General features: G+C 40.4%; 1 protein-coding gene across 5 annotated transcripts in view; it reads right to left on the reverse strand.

Moving 5' to 3' along the window:
• ARID4A (AT-rich interaction domain 4A) overlaps positions 1 to 18,598 on the reverse strand; it is a 53,189-nt gene that overhangs the window by 11,735 nt on the left and 22,856 nt on the right. For all 5 annotated transcript variants that reach the window (XM_065838742.2, XM_065838740.2, XM_071809782.1 and 2 more), the window contains exons 10-16: positions 18,024 to 18,100; positions 16,146 to 16,312; positions 7,738 to 7,810; positions 5,543 to 5,637; positions 5,302 to 5,399; positions 3,039 to 3,267; positions 233 to 483 (exon numbers count right to left, since the gene is read on the reverse strand). In XM_065838742.2, the coding sequence (XP_065694814.1) occupies positions 233 to 483; positions 3,039 to 3,267; positions 5,302 to 5,399; positions 5,543 to 5,637; positions 7,738 to 7,810; positions 16,146 to 16,312; positions 18,024 to 18,100 (990 nt within the window). The remainder of the gene's footprint in view (positions 1 to 232; positions 484 to 3,038; positions 3,268 to 5,301; positions 5,400 to 5,542; positions 5,638 to 7,737; positions 7,811 to 16,145; positions 16,313 to 18,023; positions 18,101 to 18,598) is intronic.

Consider the following 18,598-nt stretch of genomic DNA (forward strand, 5'->3'; position numbering starts at 1 on the left):
ATGAAGCTGAAAAATATTGCCTGGCACCTACCAGAAAAAGACGCTTCTCTAAAGTACAGCAGACTCTACAGGCTTGAAATAAAATTTCCCTTTTCCTGTCTGGCTGAATTAGGTCCCCGATTTCCATGTTTTAGTTGGTAAAATGTCCAACTCCGTGCATACTCCTGCGTGGAGTGCGGCACAATCACGACACAGACCCAGCGGGAAGATGGTGACACAAGTGAATGCTCACCTCTCCCTCTGCCTCTCTTCTTCCTCGTCCGACTCTTTATCAGAATCCTCCTGTTTTTTGAGTTTTTTCTCTTTTTGCTTTGGTGTACTTTTTCTCCCCAGCGGAGTTTCATTTTCTTTCTTTTCTGTGTTCTCAGGTGTTTCCTCTATTTCTTTGTTTTCTTTGTTACTGTCTTTTAACTTGTCCTGTGTTTTATCCTCGTCACCATCTTTTTTGGCAGGGGTTGTGTCTCGGGCAAGTCTTCTTCGTCCCTAGAACAGACATAAGATCAGTTTAGTGACTCTTGTTTTCTGTATAGGTTCTGCAAATCACAGCTAAATGTGAAACACACTGTTCTTGTATGAAAGGTTGGAGATAACACCACAAAGCAAAATACTCTAAAATCTTAAGATACGGGCTTAAACTTTTGTTATGAAGGCAGGAAGCAAAACAAAGCCATTCCGTTTGGTTTGGAATAAAGAAGACAAGTTTTGGATTAACTTTTGGAGGAATTTCAGCACATTCCTTTCACAGAATCCCAGAATGTCAGGGATTGGAAGGGACCTCAAAAGCTCATCCAATGCAATCCCCCCGCCGGAGCAGAACACCCAGCCGAGGTTCCACAGGAAGGTGTCCAGGCGGGTTTGAATGGCTGCAGAGAAGGAGACTCCACAACCTCCCTGGGCAGCCTGGGCCAGGCTCTGCCACCCTCACTGAGAAGAAGTTTCTTCTCAAGTTTAAGTGGAACCTCCTGTGTTCCAGTTTGTATCCACTACCCCTTGTCCTATCATTGGTTGTCACCGAGAAGAGCCTGGCTCCATCCCTGTGACACTCACCCTTTATATATCTGTAAACATTGAGGTCACCCCTCAGTCTCTTCTTCTCCAAGCTCCAGAGCCCCAGCTCCCTCAGCCTTTCCTCACACGGGAGATGCTCCACTCCCTTCAGCATCTTGGTGGCTGCGCTGGACTCTCTCCAGCAGTTCCCTGTCCTTCTGGAACTGAGGGGCCACAACTGGACACAATATTCCAGGTGTGGTCTCACCAGGGCAGAGCAGAGGGGCAGGAGAACCTCTCTGACCGACTGACCACCCCCTTCTAATCCACCCCAGCTACCATTGGCCTTCCTGGCCACAAGGGCCCAGTGCTGGCTCATGGTCATCCTGCTGTCCCCAGGACCCCCAGGTCCCTTTCCCCTACACTGCTCTCTAATAGGTCATTCCCCAACTTATATTGGAACCTGTAGGGTCTGTTGCCCTGATAGAAAGGGCCAAAATTCCTTGCTCAACTACAGCAATAGCTTTAACTAAAGGGTTTGTATAGGACTACAGAGAGAAGGAATCAGCATCTCCAATCCACAGCCACCTCTTGATTCCACAGAACAGAAATTTGTCAGCTTTGGAAAACACTGGAAGTAGCACATTTTTAAAGGTACTTTGAGTAGCTGCATAATTTCCATCTAGGAAATTACCTACAACTGGTAACTCAGCCATACAGTAAAGGGTTATCATTTCACTTCTAAAAGGCTCTTGGATAAGGTCATTGCTTTGCCATAAGAACATTTAAAATATATTATGAATGCAAGATAATTATTTGGAGGCCATCCAAAGATGAAAGTATTTAAAGGACTATCATAATTAAAATTCACAGTAGTATAATGGTAAATACTTTGGGACAACAATAATTCATAAATAGCTGGTGACTGGATTAATAAAGTAATATAATATATAACCAAATAATATTTAATTATGAACAAATTAAAATAGACAGCCAATGATAAAGACAAAAAATTCTCTTGTTTCTTTGTCCTGTCACCAGTTTCCTCCAAAACAACCCCAAATGAACAAACTAACAACAAAAGCCAGTGTCACGCCAGGAAGTTCATACAGCTCGGGCAAAATGCTTGCGGTTAGATAGAAATAGAACGCCTAATACAAAGCTGAAGTGATGTTTACACTCCATCTTTTCACCTATTAGTTTAAAGGCCACCTACTCGCTTGAAAAGCTGGTTTGCAAGAGGTACTTTAATAGAATTACATGTTAGTTGAACAGAATCCGTACAAACTGAACAATTTAAAAAGTAGCAATTGCTTGTCCTTCAGTAATCACGCTCTATTAAGGAACACAAAATGTCCTTTTAACAGAATTCACAGGAGTGCTACAGAGTCATATTCCAATACCTTAAAAATATTCTTGTATTCTCTGTCAGGTTCAGTATCCATAGGTCACTGATCTTATCTATGTAACTACTAACACAACTCTGACCTCTACAGCAACGACAAAACTGAAGTGTTCCTCCCTGTGCTTTTGTCTATGCACTGTAAAACTGCAGTGTCACTTTTATTAAGACAAGAGAGATTGTGGTAAAAACCAACTCAGAGAAATGGGTCTTCCTTTGATTCTTAAAGCTGCAGCAGTCCCTTGAGATTCCTGCTCCTTGCTGGAAACCTCCAGATTCCATTTTTCTGTGGAAATTCTCACCCACAACCAGGACAGTCCTGCTGAGTTTTGCTGTTCTGATGATTTAGAGCTCTCGGGTGCTCTCCAGCCACCCCTGAATTGAAACACATCTGACATCCAACACAGCCCAAGCAAATCCCACGGACTGTTTATAATATGAAGAAATAATCAAAACTAATTCTATTCACAGGTAGAACTTAATTAACAGTTAACACCAACTCTACGTTCACAGAGGCTTGTCACACGCTGTACGAGTGCGTCAGCTCAAACGTGCAATCAGCCCAAGAGGGAAAACTCGTTATGCAAACTGTTCACTACACAAAGGGGTTTTGTTAAGTGCTAAACAGAAATCAGTTCAAACTCCTTACCCTTGGGGATCTTAGCTCTACTTCTTCTTTTTCACTTTCACTGCTGGAATAATTTTCTTCTGTTTCTTTTTTAACTTCTGTTGGGGGCATTTTTTGTTCCTCTTTTACGCTTTCCTCCATTGGTTCCATGTGTTTCTGTACGTCTTCTACCACTTTTGGTTCATTGTGATGGATGGTCCTAAACTGAATGTTTGCGGAACGGCAGTACTCTTCAAAACCATAAAGATACCTATAGACACAAATAAAGTTCCATTCGTATTTCATGTGTTACTTTATATTTATTCAAGTGCATAAAAAAAATAAAGAACCAGAGAATATTTTGAAACGAAACAATTATGCACGCAAGTCAAATGGTGAGAAAGAATCCACACAGGTGTTTCCCACAAATTTAACTCCGTCCCCAACCAATTAAGAATTCATGACAGTAAAGCCTAAGAACATGTACAATGTTTTGCAAATGCATGACAGCTAAAAATCAGCCTAGTAGTAGAGTATGAGCATACAAACAAGTCAGCACACGGTCAGAAATCACCAGGCATCAGCTTGTTCTCTGTGCACATACCCTGATCCACTTATAGGTGAGAAAAATACAAACTCGCTTATTCCTCAGAGAATAAATAGGCAAGTTACAACATGCTATCATGTGCCCATACAACATCATTATTTCCACTGTAACAACAGCGTAGTACATATTTACCAATTACTCTTCTTACGATACTATTCTCTGTAAAATACAGACCTTAAATACGTGCCCAGTTCAAATCCCACTGAAGATAGTCTGAATATTTTCATCTTCACAGTATCACAGTATGTCAGGGATTGGAAGGGACCTCAAAAGATCATCTAGTCCAATCCCCCTGCTGGAGCAGGAACGCCTAGGTGAGGTCGCACAGGAATGTGTCCAGGCGGGTTTGAATGTCTCCAGGGAAGGAGACTCCACAACCTCCCTGGGCAGCCTGTTCCAGCGCTCTGTTACCCTCACTGAGAAGAAGTTCTTTCTCAAATTTAAGTGGAACCTCTTGTGTTCCAGCTTGATCCCATTGCCCCTTGTCCTATCATTGTTTGCCACTGAGAAGAGCCTGACTCCATCCTCGTGGCACTCACCCTTTATATATTTATAGACATTAATAAGGTCACCCCTCAGTCTCCTCTTCTCCAAACTAAAGAGCCCCAGCTCCCTCAGCCTTTCTTCATAAGGGAGATGCTCCACTCCCTTAATCATCTTTGTTGCCCTACGCTGGACCCTCTCCAGCAGTTCCCTGTCCTTCTTGAACTGAGGGGCCCAGAACTGGACACAATATTCCAGATGGGGTCTCACCAGGGCGGAGTAGAGGGGAAGGAGGACCCCTCTCGATCTACTGACCACCCCCCTTGTAATACACCCAAGGATGCCATTGGCCTTCCTGGCCACAAGGGCACAGTGCTGGCTCATGGTCATCCTGTTGTCCACCAGGACCCCCAGGTCCCTTTCCCCTCTTCATCAACATTAACATGAGTTGAGTCATTAGTCATCCCTATTCAACCAGCCAAATTTCCTTAGGTTCGAGTCAAGAGAAGCTCATTCTTCCCTTCTACTCAAAAAGCCCAATAGTTCCTTGTCAAACTTCCAGGAGGATAAACAATAAAAATAATTTTTATTCAGACAATGAGCTCGAAAAGTGTCACTCCTAAAAGGTTTCCACTTCTAAAGTTATAACACAACTGAAAACCAGAGATGAGAATATGAAGATTTAAGCATTTTCTTCATTACAGTGATTTTACTACTTAATACTGTAGCATCCACCATAGCCATGCACACAGCTATGTCCTAAAGCCATTATTCTACAGATTCCATAAAGATAGTTAAATACGCAATCTGAAACGTGCCTATATCAACGTTTTTCAGGAAGTTAAAGAAACTGGTAAGAAATTCTCTTTGCTACACACGGCATCTACAGACTGAGGACAGAGTCTGTTTTTGTTAATCGCCATAAACAGCGAAACTGAATTTGCAAAGCTTTTTTAATTAGTTTCATCATTGTACTTCGAAATGGCATCATCACATGCTGGAAGTTCACTCTTCTTGATAAGAAAACAAGCAGAATTCCAATGTACTAGAGCAACAGGAACCGATGCAGCCCTGAGCATTCCCTTTCCTCCATCGTTTCAATCCTCAGCATTGGAAAATGCCCAGAAATGTTCATTAACTGAAGAACGTCACCTAATGTTTCACTAAACTATCAAAGGAAAACCGTTTTCACCATTATACAATATGAGAACTTACTTTCTATAAGCAGTTTTTACATTGTAGGAAGCAGCCGAGTTCAAAATAGGAATGCCAAGGTCCATATAAATTTGCTTCCATACAGCACCACTCTCAATCTTTGGAGGGAGGAAAAAGAAAAGAAGATGAAGTTTTCAGGGTTTTGTTAACCAAGAACATTAAGGAATGATATCTAACAAAATCACAAGTCACAGCCCTTAGAATGAACAGACATTTAGTTCAGGAAACATCCAACACTTACATTGTCACACCCACCCTGCTGAAATACCAGTCGAAAAAGTTTGAAGAGATTGAGGTCCTTGTAGCCCAGAACAGGTGGTTTATTGATAGGAGTACCTAAATAAAACAAAACCAGAAATAAGAAGTTACCACAAAGAACAGCGAACTGCTTCTTTCATTCCTTTAGCACAACATTTGATTACTAGTATCTTTCTACATTTTAAAAGCTGCATTTAATAAGTTCTAAGATTTGTCACAAATCAGTAGTTTCCAATGACTAATTAAGGCGGTTTTTGAATGCAACACTTATTTCTGGGTGGTTTATCAGCATACTGGCACCAGCTGCTGGAGAACTATGATTTCTCTGCATCCTTTTCAGGTTTGTGCAACGTTGGCTGCATCCCACTGTTCCTCTCCCAGCCAGAACACCCAACAGATGCTGGAACACGGCAACATGCAAAGAGATTAATTCAAAACACCCTGGTCTGAAAGGCACAGGGAGGAAGCAGAAATGTTGGAGTAGAAAGAGTTACACGGGTAAATTGTCAGAATGTGAAAAAACACAAAGTCCAAACAGCATATGAGTATCTGGGACAGTTCAATGATATAAAGAAGAATAACGATGGCAAAAGGAGAAACCAAAAATGACTTGGGGCAAGTGGCTGCAGATGTAGATTCCTCTATATTCCTCTTCCTCCATCTTCATGCAATTATATTTGGCATCATTAAAATCATTTGATAGGACTCTGGGAATATTGTCACAATTCCACGAATCAAAACATTCACATAGAAAGAAAAGAATGTAGAACAAATCTGGTGGGAACAGAAATCTTGCTATAAGGACAGAAAGCAAACAAAAACCCAATGTAGACAGGCAGGGGGAAAGACCCAGTCCTGAAAAAGTCCTGTACATTGCTCAACCAACATATGTGCTTAAAAAACAGTTTCTGGACTGACTCTTCAAATTCAACGCACAAATCCTTTCTTCTTTTGCTTCTGCAAGTCCCTGACGTGATCCCTACTTGGTCTGTAGTCTAAGAGTGCTTAATGAAGGGAGAGAGGATAGAGGCAAACAGAAAAGGGGAAGAATCAGGTTACTGGAAAGCAAAGAAGATTTTGGATTATTTCAGCAGCAAAGGGATTTTTTTTCTCTGATATAGCTTCTTATTCCCTCAAGGTATGTTACTCTCCAGAAACACTGGTTATACACAGGAGGCCTCAGAATTACACTGGATGAACTCCGGTACGCTTTTCTATAATACAGGATCCATTTCTAAATCTGTGATAAGCACTGGCAATATCAAACAGTCATGGAACTGTTCTTTCACCATCCTGTGGTCTAGAACACACCTCGTCAACAGGGGTGCAGAACCTCTCCTACAAAGGTAATCTGATTTTCCCCTCCATTTTAAAACCCATGAAAACTCTGTAGTTTAAAAGAAAATAAAAAAATGTGGAAAAAATAAAAAACTGAGTCAGGGAGCGTGCAGGCAAGGAACAAAAAACCTCCCATTTTAGTGTCGGTCTCATCACAACCACAAACGTGAACGGCTTACGCAACAGCAGTTCTCCCCAGTCAGCAGGTACATCCTGCTCTCTACACATCATCGCACATGCGCTTTCAATGTATGGCTTACGCCAGGATTTTATTCCCATTTCTAGCGGTCTCACCTAATTCTGTAAAGACAGACATATAAAATATGCTGTTTTCTTGTTTTAGCTACTGGACAAAGTAGAATCTTTTAAGTTGTCTCTTCAGGTGAGTATCACCTGCATGTGGTTCAGTCCGTTCCACAAGGAGCCCTGAGGACGGTGCGTCTCCCATCCTCCCACTGCCCATCAACAGCCTCCTCAGGTTCCAGCCCTGATGAACTGCAGCAGAGCTCCCAGCCACGTTTGTCACAACAAGAAATCGACCAAGAGCTTATTTAACAGGGATTGTTAACATTGAAAAAGGTTTTATGAAAGCAAAACAAAAAGAAAACACCTCAGGGAGGATTTCAGTTTCCTTTGCGCACTGGAAGCAGAGCTGCAACGTGAAAATGGGGAAAAGTGTTCTTCCTTGCACCAGACTAGCTGTTATCTTTTTTCACGGACATAAGAATATGCTTGTAATAACATCCATTACATTCAAAAGCAATTTTTAAAGGCATTAAAAAAGTGGGTTAGATGTTACAAAAAAAAAAATTAAGAAATAATAAAAAGAATCAGTGTTACCTCTGTCTTCCATAAACTTGTAAAGCTGTTGGAGGAAGTTGTCCCTCTCTTCAGGATCAAGCTCTTCCTCAGGCTGTGAAAACAAATGCAGTCATAATGAAAACATGAAATATGCAAAGCAATAAATTATTTGTACAAAAGCCTACCAGCAAGAACTAAACCCAAACCACTTCCCATTTGGCCCTGCACCCACATGATAGTGAAATATGCAGAAAATAAAACTGGGGAGACTGAAGTACACACCTGGAGAGGAGAGAAAGGCAATGCAGGTCAGGAAAAGTCTCAATCCGTGACAGAAAGAAGGTGAGCGTGACCCTCACAATGAAAACTATAATATACTTAACATATACAGAAAAGGTCTGTTATTTACAAGACTGAAGCAGTTCACAGGAACTCTGTTTTTGTGGGGTTTGTATGTGTATGTGTGGTTTAGTTGTTGTTATTTGGGGTTTTTTTTAATTCATCTTCCTTATTCTAACTATAACTAATATTGCAGAACAATTATTTCTCCAAATGTTTTGATGTTCCAGACAGCATTCATTTTGTGATTTATCTCCAACGCTCGATTTCAGCTCATATTTGGAAACACATTTACAGTCGCTTCCATAATCCCCTGAACGCACATCTCCATAATTTATTATTACAAATTCCTTAGTTTTATCTTTACGAATTAAATCCCCAAAGAAACAAACGCTTATGAACTTTACAGCAATCAGTCCTCAGTGTGAAATAAAGATTTGATTTTATGCGGGTGGAAAATACGAAAATAAAGTACATATATTTGGGGGGAGGGAAATAATTTCTACATATACATATATTTAATGGAATTGTAAGATGCTAGGAGAGAGCAGAAAAAATAAGTCTTCTCCCTGCAATGCTTTACGCGTGCCACTTTCTTCCTGCCAGCCTGGCAATCACAGGGATTGCTGCTTTGCACAAGGAAGACTGTAGCTGTCTCGAAGAAAAGACATACAGTACGTGTCAAAAAATCTTACCGTTACATTATTAAAAATAACAGGAAAAGTCACCGGCAGTTCCAGAAGAAAACCAGAACGGCAATTTCAATTTCAGCCGTCTCTGCATTCTGTAAACTTGACGCTTCAAGGCGTGAAGAGGGGCAGGGAAATGTAAATGTATGTGCTACCGCCGCCTTCACCAGCGATCTGCTCGGCGTCGGAATGAATCGCAGCCCTGCCCGCTTCAGGGAATTCTGAGCTTCAGAGCCCAACGGGGGTCGCCCACCATCCAACAGAGACCGGATCTGTTTCCTTATTTTCCTGTTTTTTCCCCTCAGGAAATAATTTGTGGAAATTAAATGAATAATCGCAATGCTGTACAGCGCCAGTCACCATCTGCTCACACGGCATATTACAGGGATTACATAAAGAGAAACAGTTACCTATAGAATTATTATGTTCTTCCAGGTTAGCAAATGATCCATTGCTATAGAAACCACAGCTTTTTTCTCTCCATTTAGCCTGCAAACCAACTTCAAGATCGAGAAATTTCTACCATGCACTGTAACGTTTGCTGATTAAAGGCCACACGACGCAAACTGTGCAAACTAAATATATCTAAAAAAGTAAACATTCAGGAATATTTCTGAATAGTTGAATTCAAACCATTTCTTTCATGTGGGCGCGATGCCAAATGAGAACTGTGGGTCAGAACAGCAGAAATGTAGGTTAGAAATAGCACACTGCAGACAGAACGTTAACCATTTCATGGATACCAGGTATGAGAGGTGACCTGAATAAGACCCATGTCACCAAGGAATAAATCATGTATCAGCTCTTTCAAACTCTTCTTCTGCTACTGGTCATAATGACGAAGATAAATCCTTCATAGATATGGTTATTGCAACACTAGGATAAATGGATTTTTATAAGAGGCCAATTTTCAACGCAGTTATTTATAACCGGACATAATGATTTCCCAGGAGTGTCCACTGTTCTACGAGTTTTATTTTAAACACACCAACCATCAACTAAGCTGCTGTATCAGTGACCTTAAAAGCTGCACCCAAAGCAAAGAAAACACCTGAGAAACACTGATGTCACAACCTGGCATCACCACCAGGGAGTGACTGGAGAGCTAAAGCTCCCAACAGTCTTCTGAGCAGGGACAGGGCAGCGCTGCTGGGTCCAAAGCACTTCTGGCCAGACACGCCCATTTTAGACTGGGCATAACTGAGCTCACAGTGATCACAGAATCCCAGAATGTCAAGGGTTGGAAGGGCCCTGGAAAGCTCATCCAGTGCAATCCCCCCATGGAGCAGGAACACCCAGCTGAGGTTCCACAGGAAGGTGTCCAGGCGGGTTTGAATGTCTGCACAGAAGGAGACTCCACAACCTCCCTGGGCAGCCTGGGCCAGGCTCTGCCACCATCACCACGAAGAAGTTTCTTCTCATATTTAAGTGGAACCTTTTGTGTTCTAGTTTGAACCCTTTACCCCTTGTCCTATCATTGGTTGTCACCCAGAAGAGCCTGGCTCCATCCTCCTGACACTCACCCTTTACATATTCATAAACATTAATGAGGTCACCCCTCAGTCTCCTCTTCTCCAGCTCCAGAGCCCCAGCTCCCTCAGCCTTTCCTCACACGGGAGATGCTCCACTCCCTTCAGCATCTTTGTTGCCCTGCGCTGGACTCTCTCCAGCAGTTCCCTGTCCTTCTGGAACTGAGGGGCCCAATTCTTCAAAATCACTTTTCTTAAGAGAGTTCCGTCTCTCTGGTTCATTTTCTCCTATACAGATGTTGCGAAAAAGGGAGACTGTAGGTAAAGACAAGCCCAAGTGTGAGGCGAAACAATGAAATTCTGAAGTGGCAGCAGTTCAAAACTGAGACCTTTCTGCTGTTTGCCCACCACCAAATGGAACACGACAATGGTTTTTTGTTTTGCTCAATTTCATTAAAAAAATAAGCTCCAAGATGTCCTGTTTTGCTTAAAATTAAAAAGCTGAAATCGTATGGGTTTGAGATTTTTTTCCCCCCTTTCTGACTAGCAGGTCACATCAGTTAGAGAATATTGCAAACAGTAAAACAACGCATTCAGCGATGAACACAGGATCTCGGTATCGTGGACATATTTCTTTCCCAACTCAATTTCTTATTGTCTTCCAAGTAATACAGTGGTGAAATTATTTTGAGAATAACAACCAGCAAATAAGCACAACATAACCCCCACAGAAATTTGTAGAAAATCTCTAACTTGCTTTGCTTCATCTGGTTTCAAGGCACTTCACTCACCATCAGTTTTGCCCCTCTCTTTAGCATGATTCTAAACAAGAATTTAGGGCTGTTATCCTGACTCACTCTTTGCAGAAAGATGTTAAAGCTTCTGTGGAAACTCACCCATAGAAGAGAGAGCAAAAAGGATTAAGTAGGTTATTTCAGAAAACAAATAATTAATATCTACTTACAAGCATGTAGCACCCTATACTCAATCAATACGTGGCTATGGTACCAGGGATAAGTCTTTCTTTTATGTTAGTAATAGATTGACAACACCATAAACTCTTCTGTGGAATAATGCAAGATAAGGGGAAGAACAACATGTACAGGATTTGTGGTTCAGAAGAGTTTATGATCAAGACAAGCTGCTGGAATGAGAGTTAACATAATTGCATTGTTTCACAGTACTTAAATGAGTTTTCATCACTTGCACAGTTGCTTTCTGACACTGAGTTCAAACACTAATTAAGGAAATGAAAAGGATTAAACTGATCGCAACAAGTTAACAGTTTTACGTCATGTGGAGATGAGCGTGGTCTGCAAACCTTGATTTCTACCAACAGGAACCAGGAATTCAAGCATCCTTCAACAATGACTCACTCCAGAGCTGCGCCTCAGTTTGCAACTTCTTCGCTCCTCTTTGAGGAATATTCTGAGGACGTTTGTTAGCATAAAACGGTGAGCAATGAAGCCTTTTTAAAGAACACTTGTGCATGGCGTGATGCAGGCCATGCTTCACAGTAGCCCAAACTCCTACAGATACATGAGAAGGATGATTAGCTAATCAATCTCTAGCTATTTTTTAAAGGCTCTTCTGCATATCACACATCACAGCTGCTTAGGGTTTTTTCAATCTATGTAAATGAAGCACTTGTTTCTAGATACCATGCTTCATTAACTTCAAAATTACTGTATTCCTGTATTTATTTTTTGGACTCAGCTTTTTCAATGTTACCTTAAAATACACGTAGGTTGCAACAGAAATGAACAATTCATGTAGCATTGTATGTGGTCTCCCACAGTCATTTATAGAAAAGACTTCATGGGAACCCAGAACTGCTTTGAAGCAGAAGAAATACTTTAATAGACAACTACTAGTCATTTGTAGGCATCTTAAGCCTCCTAAAACATGCCACGGACTTAATTTACTCATCCATCCTTTACGCTGAGAAAATATTTTGTAATGACTTATCATGAGAACTGAAATCCCTCCTTATTTGCAGAACAGGTATATTGGAAAATGCTTTTGGTATTTTCCCTGCTCAGCAACATAAAGCGACTCTGACTGATGTTTCTTTACGACGTTGCGATGTAAGAACACTAAAAACTTTCAGTGAACGCACATTATTAATCCTACCACAGACACATCCTTCAGGTGACTGTCAAAATGAAGACTTAGTGAAAATTCCTCTCATCACATATCAGAGGTGCTGCAACTGTTTCTTCAATGAGAGATGGAGACCGGCTGGCTAGAATCTTTCCTAAACATTTTTTGCATGTTCGATTAGTGGAGGGGAACAAGGAGCTGCTAACGAAGTGATACAGTTAAGTTGGAAGAGTTTCCCAAAGATGGTGTTATAACCAATTCTACAGGTAAGAGAGAAATTCCTTTTTCCAGCTCTTGACTTTCTAAAAAAGACAGAATTTCAAAACTTGCAAAATTCAGACTCTAAAGAAAAAATCCCTTACTTTTAATTTTATGAGAATGTAACTGTTAAGAACACATACGGAAAATATATTTCAAATACTGCGTGTTAAATGCTGATTCTGTTAGAATCAGAATGGCCCACAGGGAGGCTGAGAGACAAAACCAAATGTTGCCTACATGCTCCCTTGTAGAAAGGGCAATATTTGCCTATTTAATCCCAAGACACAAAGAGGAACAATTTCCTCCCTGACAGGACAACCTAAATACAAATAAATACAGTAGTATATATAGCCTGATTTTTAATAAATGTTCCAAAACCTTCCATTTCTACGTGGAGATACTGGAGTTTAGATTTTCTCCTTCCTTTCAGCTGCAGCGCATTCTTTGACTGCCAAATGCACCCTCAAAACCCAGTTAATTCTCATATTCCGACATGTTGAAAACTGGATAAGAATCAAAAGCAGTATTCAGTTTTTTATCTGGATTCAAACCAATTGCCTGATCCTTTAAATTTTCATCTGATAAAGAATTTCTCTCCATAGTGCCTCCAGAGTTTTCCAAAGAGTTTTCGCAATTATTGCCAAAAACCCAACAATTTGACCATGTCAATGACAAGCAGCCTCCACATTTTCCTCCCTTGTAGCCAACTCTGGACCGCATGATTCACCACCAACGAGGAGTTGCTACTCACCACCACCATATTGGTTCCCACTCCTTTGCTCACAAAAGACGGTAAAGAACAACCACAAAAAGCCTGGAAACCTTGTTGTACCAATTCTATCGTACTCTTATGATGCCATGAAAGGCAGCACAATTAGAAAGACAGTCTCTGTCAAAACAAAGTTACAGATGTTAACTCAGCTCACTGGAAAAATGGTTGGATCTATTATTACCGGCTACTGTAGGTCCCCCTGCTCCATTATCTTTATAAAAGATACTACTTCAGAAACACAGGATTCAAATTGGGCTTTTCTGACTGACTTCATGCTCTCATTATATATGAAGGAGGCCTGTGTCCATTTGATTTAATGAAGGTCTGTCAGGGCTGGTCAGGCCTTGACAGCATTTTAGAAGATGGGGGGGAGGAAGGAAAATTAAAAATCTCCCTCCCATCTTCAATAATAAAACAATTTGCAGTTCTAAAACAAAAGGTCCACTGAGAATGTTCCGGCAGAGGATGGACAGAAGCTGTTTTGACCTTGATTAATAATGGAGAAACTCTACAAAATGTAAATGCACAAACTGAGTAATTCCAACATTTGCAGACAAACAAACACAAGGCAATAACGTTCACTTGTCGATTCTCTCCGCAAGCAGCATTACTGCCTTTCTAAGGGAAAAGAAACAAGAAATTACGGTAAATTCCTTAAGTGCTCTCTAATTGTAATATCTAGCATGGCCCATAATTAGAATAAGAATATCTACAGTGACAGCTGAATCAGGAATTTGCTTTAATGGCCCGGAATGACAGTTCTGCTCTGACATAGTCAAAATGGATTAAGGTCTGTCCTCTGCTATGTAGCTTCAGCATCCTGATGCTCACCTTATTTTTACATGCATACTTGTCACCTGGAAATAATTTATTCTACAGCTTTTCCTACCAGCACATCTACCTGTCTGGAATCCTTTGCTTCACCACTCTACATGTAGATTACTCTTTAAAATAACCTCTATTTCTTTTACAGGAATGCCTTTTTCTTTTTAAAAACCACCAAGCTCCCCCCTCCCCCTTCTTTGTTTGAAACACACAGCACTTTTACGCAATAGCCATGAAAAATTATATTAAAATGGATACCAGAAAACTAGTACAGCAATTCACAGTTTTTAGTGACTGATAGTTTGCAATTTTAGCCAGCGTTAATACAAACAGACCAACACAGACTGCAACAGTTCACACCCTGCAAAATGTGGCCTATTCAGTCCTTTTCACTGCAAACAGAGGAAAAAACCCAGAGGATTTTATATTCTGCACACATTCATCCTTATATTTATCTAACCATACCATTACCCTCATACAGACATCTACTCCATTTTCCAGAATACTGTTATCAAGGCGCAAAATTAACACCTAAAAATAGATTCTTATTGTCTTTTTTTTTTTTTTAACCTGGAAAGATCTACCCTGGCACCACCAGAGAGATCAGAAATCTAAGTCAAACCCCCATTCTCAACCACCACGTTAACGTTAGAGATTAAAACACAGAATCCTTACCTAGGAGCTGCATTCTTTCAAATGTAAAATGGTTTTAACTTCCTTTCTATCTAATCTGCCCACTGCCTGGACATAATTCAGCACGGCTTCCAAATATTTGCCGGCTTTCTCTCTCCCTGCACAGCATCCGCAGTTATACGGCATTACTTACATTCTCTTCAATATATTTAAAAAAAAAAAAAAAAAGAAAAAATAAATTAATAATTAAGGGAAAAAAAATAAAAAAAGCTCAGACATTAGATGAAAGGCAAAGAAAAGAGCCGGCCCATCTCCCAGCATCTGGCAAACCTCCCCCTGGCCGCCGGCCAAGCCTCGGCTCCGGCGCCCGCTCCAACCCCCCCCAGCGCATGCGTGGTACCGGCCAACACGCGGTTGCCGTGGCAACGCCGCCGGCCATTCTGTGGCGGGGCCGAGAAACCGCGGGTTAGGCCGGGGGGGGGGGGGGTTGTCGAGGGGGGAAAACGGCGTTCGACCTTCCTCACAAAACAAACTTCGGGTTTTGATTTCTCTAGAGAACGTTTCCGAGCGTATTGTGAAAATCACACAACGAGAAAAAAAAAAAAACAAAACACCAAACAAACCCCACGACCAAGCACCGCCTCCCCTCCCACCCCCCATTCCTAAACATCAAGGTTAAAACCAGAAATAAAAGGATAAAAATTCTGTAAAATACGGTTTTGATGACAGGCTAACTTTGTGGGAAAGGAGCCACTCGAAATATTCCAATGCAGAAAAGTAATCACATCACTGTGAATATTCAACAGAAAGTCCATCCACATGGTTGCATATGGTTCTGTGATTCCCAAACTGGCAATAGTGGGGTGGAGAAAACTCTCATACTTACAAAGGTGATTCCTGTATGGCTCTTAAATAGTGTCTTATACACCAAATAGCTTTAAAGACACTGTGCATTAGCTCATTAGCCTATTGCTTTTGCTTTAATAGCCTTTTCCTTTTTAATCACACTGTTTTCAGCAACAAGTTACTTTGTATATAAGCTACACACACGGCACAAAAGAAAAATACAAAGTTACTTCCAATTATTTAAGCTTAGATCAGCCTCCATTTGTTTGGTTATGCCTCTCCTGACATTCTATCACTGTTCTCTGCCTTAAATTCTGAGATTTCTGCCCAATTTCTGCAGTGGATAACACGAGGCAATCTGTCACTGCTCCCAAACCCCAATAAAGGCGAGTGGTAGCAAAGGGAAGATAAACAGGTCTGATAAGATGTTGAAGTAAGTAAACCGAGTCGGAGAGCAAAGTTAAGTTATTAAATTATCTTCGAAGAATGAGTGAAATCGCTCAGACTTACCGCTACTTCTTCTGTTTTCTCTTCTCTCTTCTCTTCCTCTTCATCAGTTTCTGCAGCAGCTCCATCTTCCTCATCGCTGCTGGAGGACTCCAGAATTTCACTGATGTCCATTTTCCAGTTCCGAGGAACACCCTTTGTGCTGAGAAACGTGCTTGCCTCCTGTAGCCCTACAGAAGAAAGGGCCCTGGTTTTACCTCATCCCCAGTATTCAGAACCACAAAGCATTTTTAATTTCCTTTTCATGTTCTTGTAAATCACTGCGCCAACTTGAACCAAAAATGGATCTGATAAAACAGATACTTCAGCTTTAAACACTTATTTACACACTTTGAGAGTAGAGAACATCCACCTCACACACAGCGTCCAGTTCTTTTCTAGGCATAGATTCCCATGAACGCTGCTAAAGTTTACACTTATGTATGTAAACAGGATCAAAGAGAGGCACCTATACTTATCCACATACATTCTGTGCAACTGTGTTCTGTCTGTGTATGAAAGAGATAAATACTGTAACGAAGCTACTTAAAACAGTAAACCCATCACAGTTAGATCAAGTACTACGATTTACTTTCTTCTTTTCAAAAAGTTTAGATTGCCAAAAAAAAAGCCAATGTTTTGTTTAAGAGCACTGCCTGAAGAGATGGTACAGGAAAAATAAACTAATGAACAAGGGAGTGATGGGACTGGGAGAAGTCACACTTGTACAATGGAAATACCTCACATTCTTTTCCTTGGAGAGGTTCTCCAAGGGGGAAAACAACAAAGCAAACCAAACCCAGATAACCCCAAAAGGTGTCCCCCAGACACAATAAAAAAAGAGGAATCAGAATACCCAAAAGAGGGACATGCTGTAATGAACAATTCATAGTGGAGAAGAAAAGGCACCAGGCTTTAATAGGTGCTGACACAGTATCCCCCAGAAAGTTGTCTAAGCTCTTCTTGAAACCATTAATACCTTTGGTTCCACAATATTCCCTCATGGCAGTGAATGTCACAACCCAATTACGTTCTGCATGAAAAATAATCCCTTTCTTCAATTCACATTAAACCTGCCATCTGATCATTTTTCGGCTCTTTTAAAGTTCTTGTACTCTGAAACAGTCACTAAGAAGAAAGGGTGTGGGAAATCAATCAAGAATTACACAAAGCAACCAAAGCCACCTCAAGCTTTCATTTGTGAGAATCGTGTTACATCTTCACTTGTTAAGGAACTGTTGTTCCACATCCTTACTCAAACCGGAGGAATTGTCGCTGTTGAGTGAGGTTTTTCTTGTTGTTTGTTGGGTTGTGTCGCCTTTTTTTTCCCCCCTTTCTAATAAATAAAATTTAAGTATTTCTCTCCTTAACAAATGTTGTGGTTTTAGGTCTGATTTGGAATAATAACACTAAGAGTTTAAGAATCATTTACATTTAAGTGAGAACGTTGGCCTTTTACAAGCCCACTAAAACCATGAATTTTTAGTCACATCATCCATCCAGAAATCAAATTCAGTAATTATACTTTCAAATCAAACATCAATCACAGGCAGGCTGTTCTAATAAAGTTTACACCTTCCTGTCTGGGTATTTTTATTGTAAAGAGAAATAGCACAAAATGTGGTTTCAGGAGAGGTAACTATATATCCCATTGCTTCAATGACATTTCAAATACTGTGCCTTGAAAACATGCTATTCACTTTCCATGGATTTGGAGTGGATCAAAAGAAGGATATAAAAATTAACTAACACTTCTACTAGTTGCTATTTTAATAATAAAGCAGTCATATCCAAAGTTTCTCTAATTTTTCATATTTAAAATTGTTTGCAAACCATCCAAGAGCAATTATCAGAACTCAACAGGCTGTGGTTTTTAAATACCTAGAATTGTTTCTAATTTACCTTTTTTAGGAGAGGACTCAGATTTTGGTAAGTTTTGAACATCTAGTTCTTTAATGTCTTTTCTTGCTACTGAGTAACTGAAAAAGAATAAGGTTCTGTTGTTATTTTTATATCACAGTAGAGCAAGCATTTGACTTAGAAAAACAACAACTCCCAACACTTTCAAGGTCTATAATTCACTTTCAAGGTCCATTCTAACAACTGAATGCATAAGGCACTTGTTACTGTAGGTCCTAATACAAGATTCAAACTAAAGCAACTTCCAAATTTTTCTTTGAAATTCAGACACTATAAGAACCCTTATAAATAAATAACGAAGAAAGGTTTCTAAGGCGCCTTGATTTTAAATATTCAACCTGCACAAATTTGCAAAGGTAAAATACTCTATAGGCAAAAAAACATGTTCTAAATTGAAAATATTGACATGGATCACCAGTTGCTACCCAAACCGGCAATCTGGCTAAAAACAAACAAGCCCTGTGTGTTCAAAGTACATTTCTACCACCACAGCACCACAGTGAAGTCAAACTCACCCATGTGCATTGATAAATAGTCAATTTTTATTTTTAAATTAC

This window comes from Patagioenas fasciata, chromosome 5, assembly GCF_037038585.1.
Source record: "Patagioenas fasciata isolate bPatFas1 chromosome 5, bPatFas1.hap1, whole genome shotgun sequence".
Taxonomy (NCBI): Eukaryota; Metazoa; Chordata; class Aves; order Columbiformes; family Columbidae; genus Patagioenas; species Patagioenas fasciata.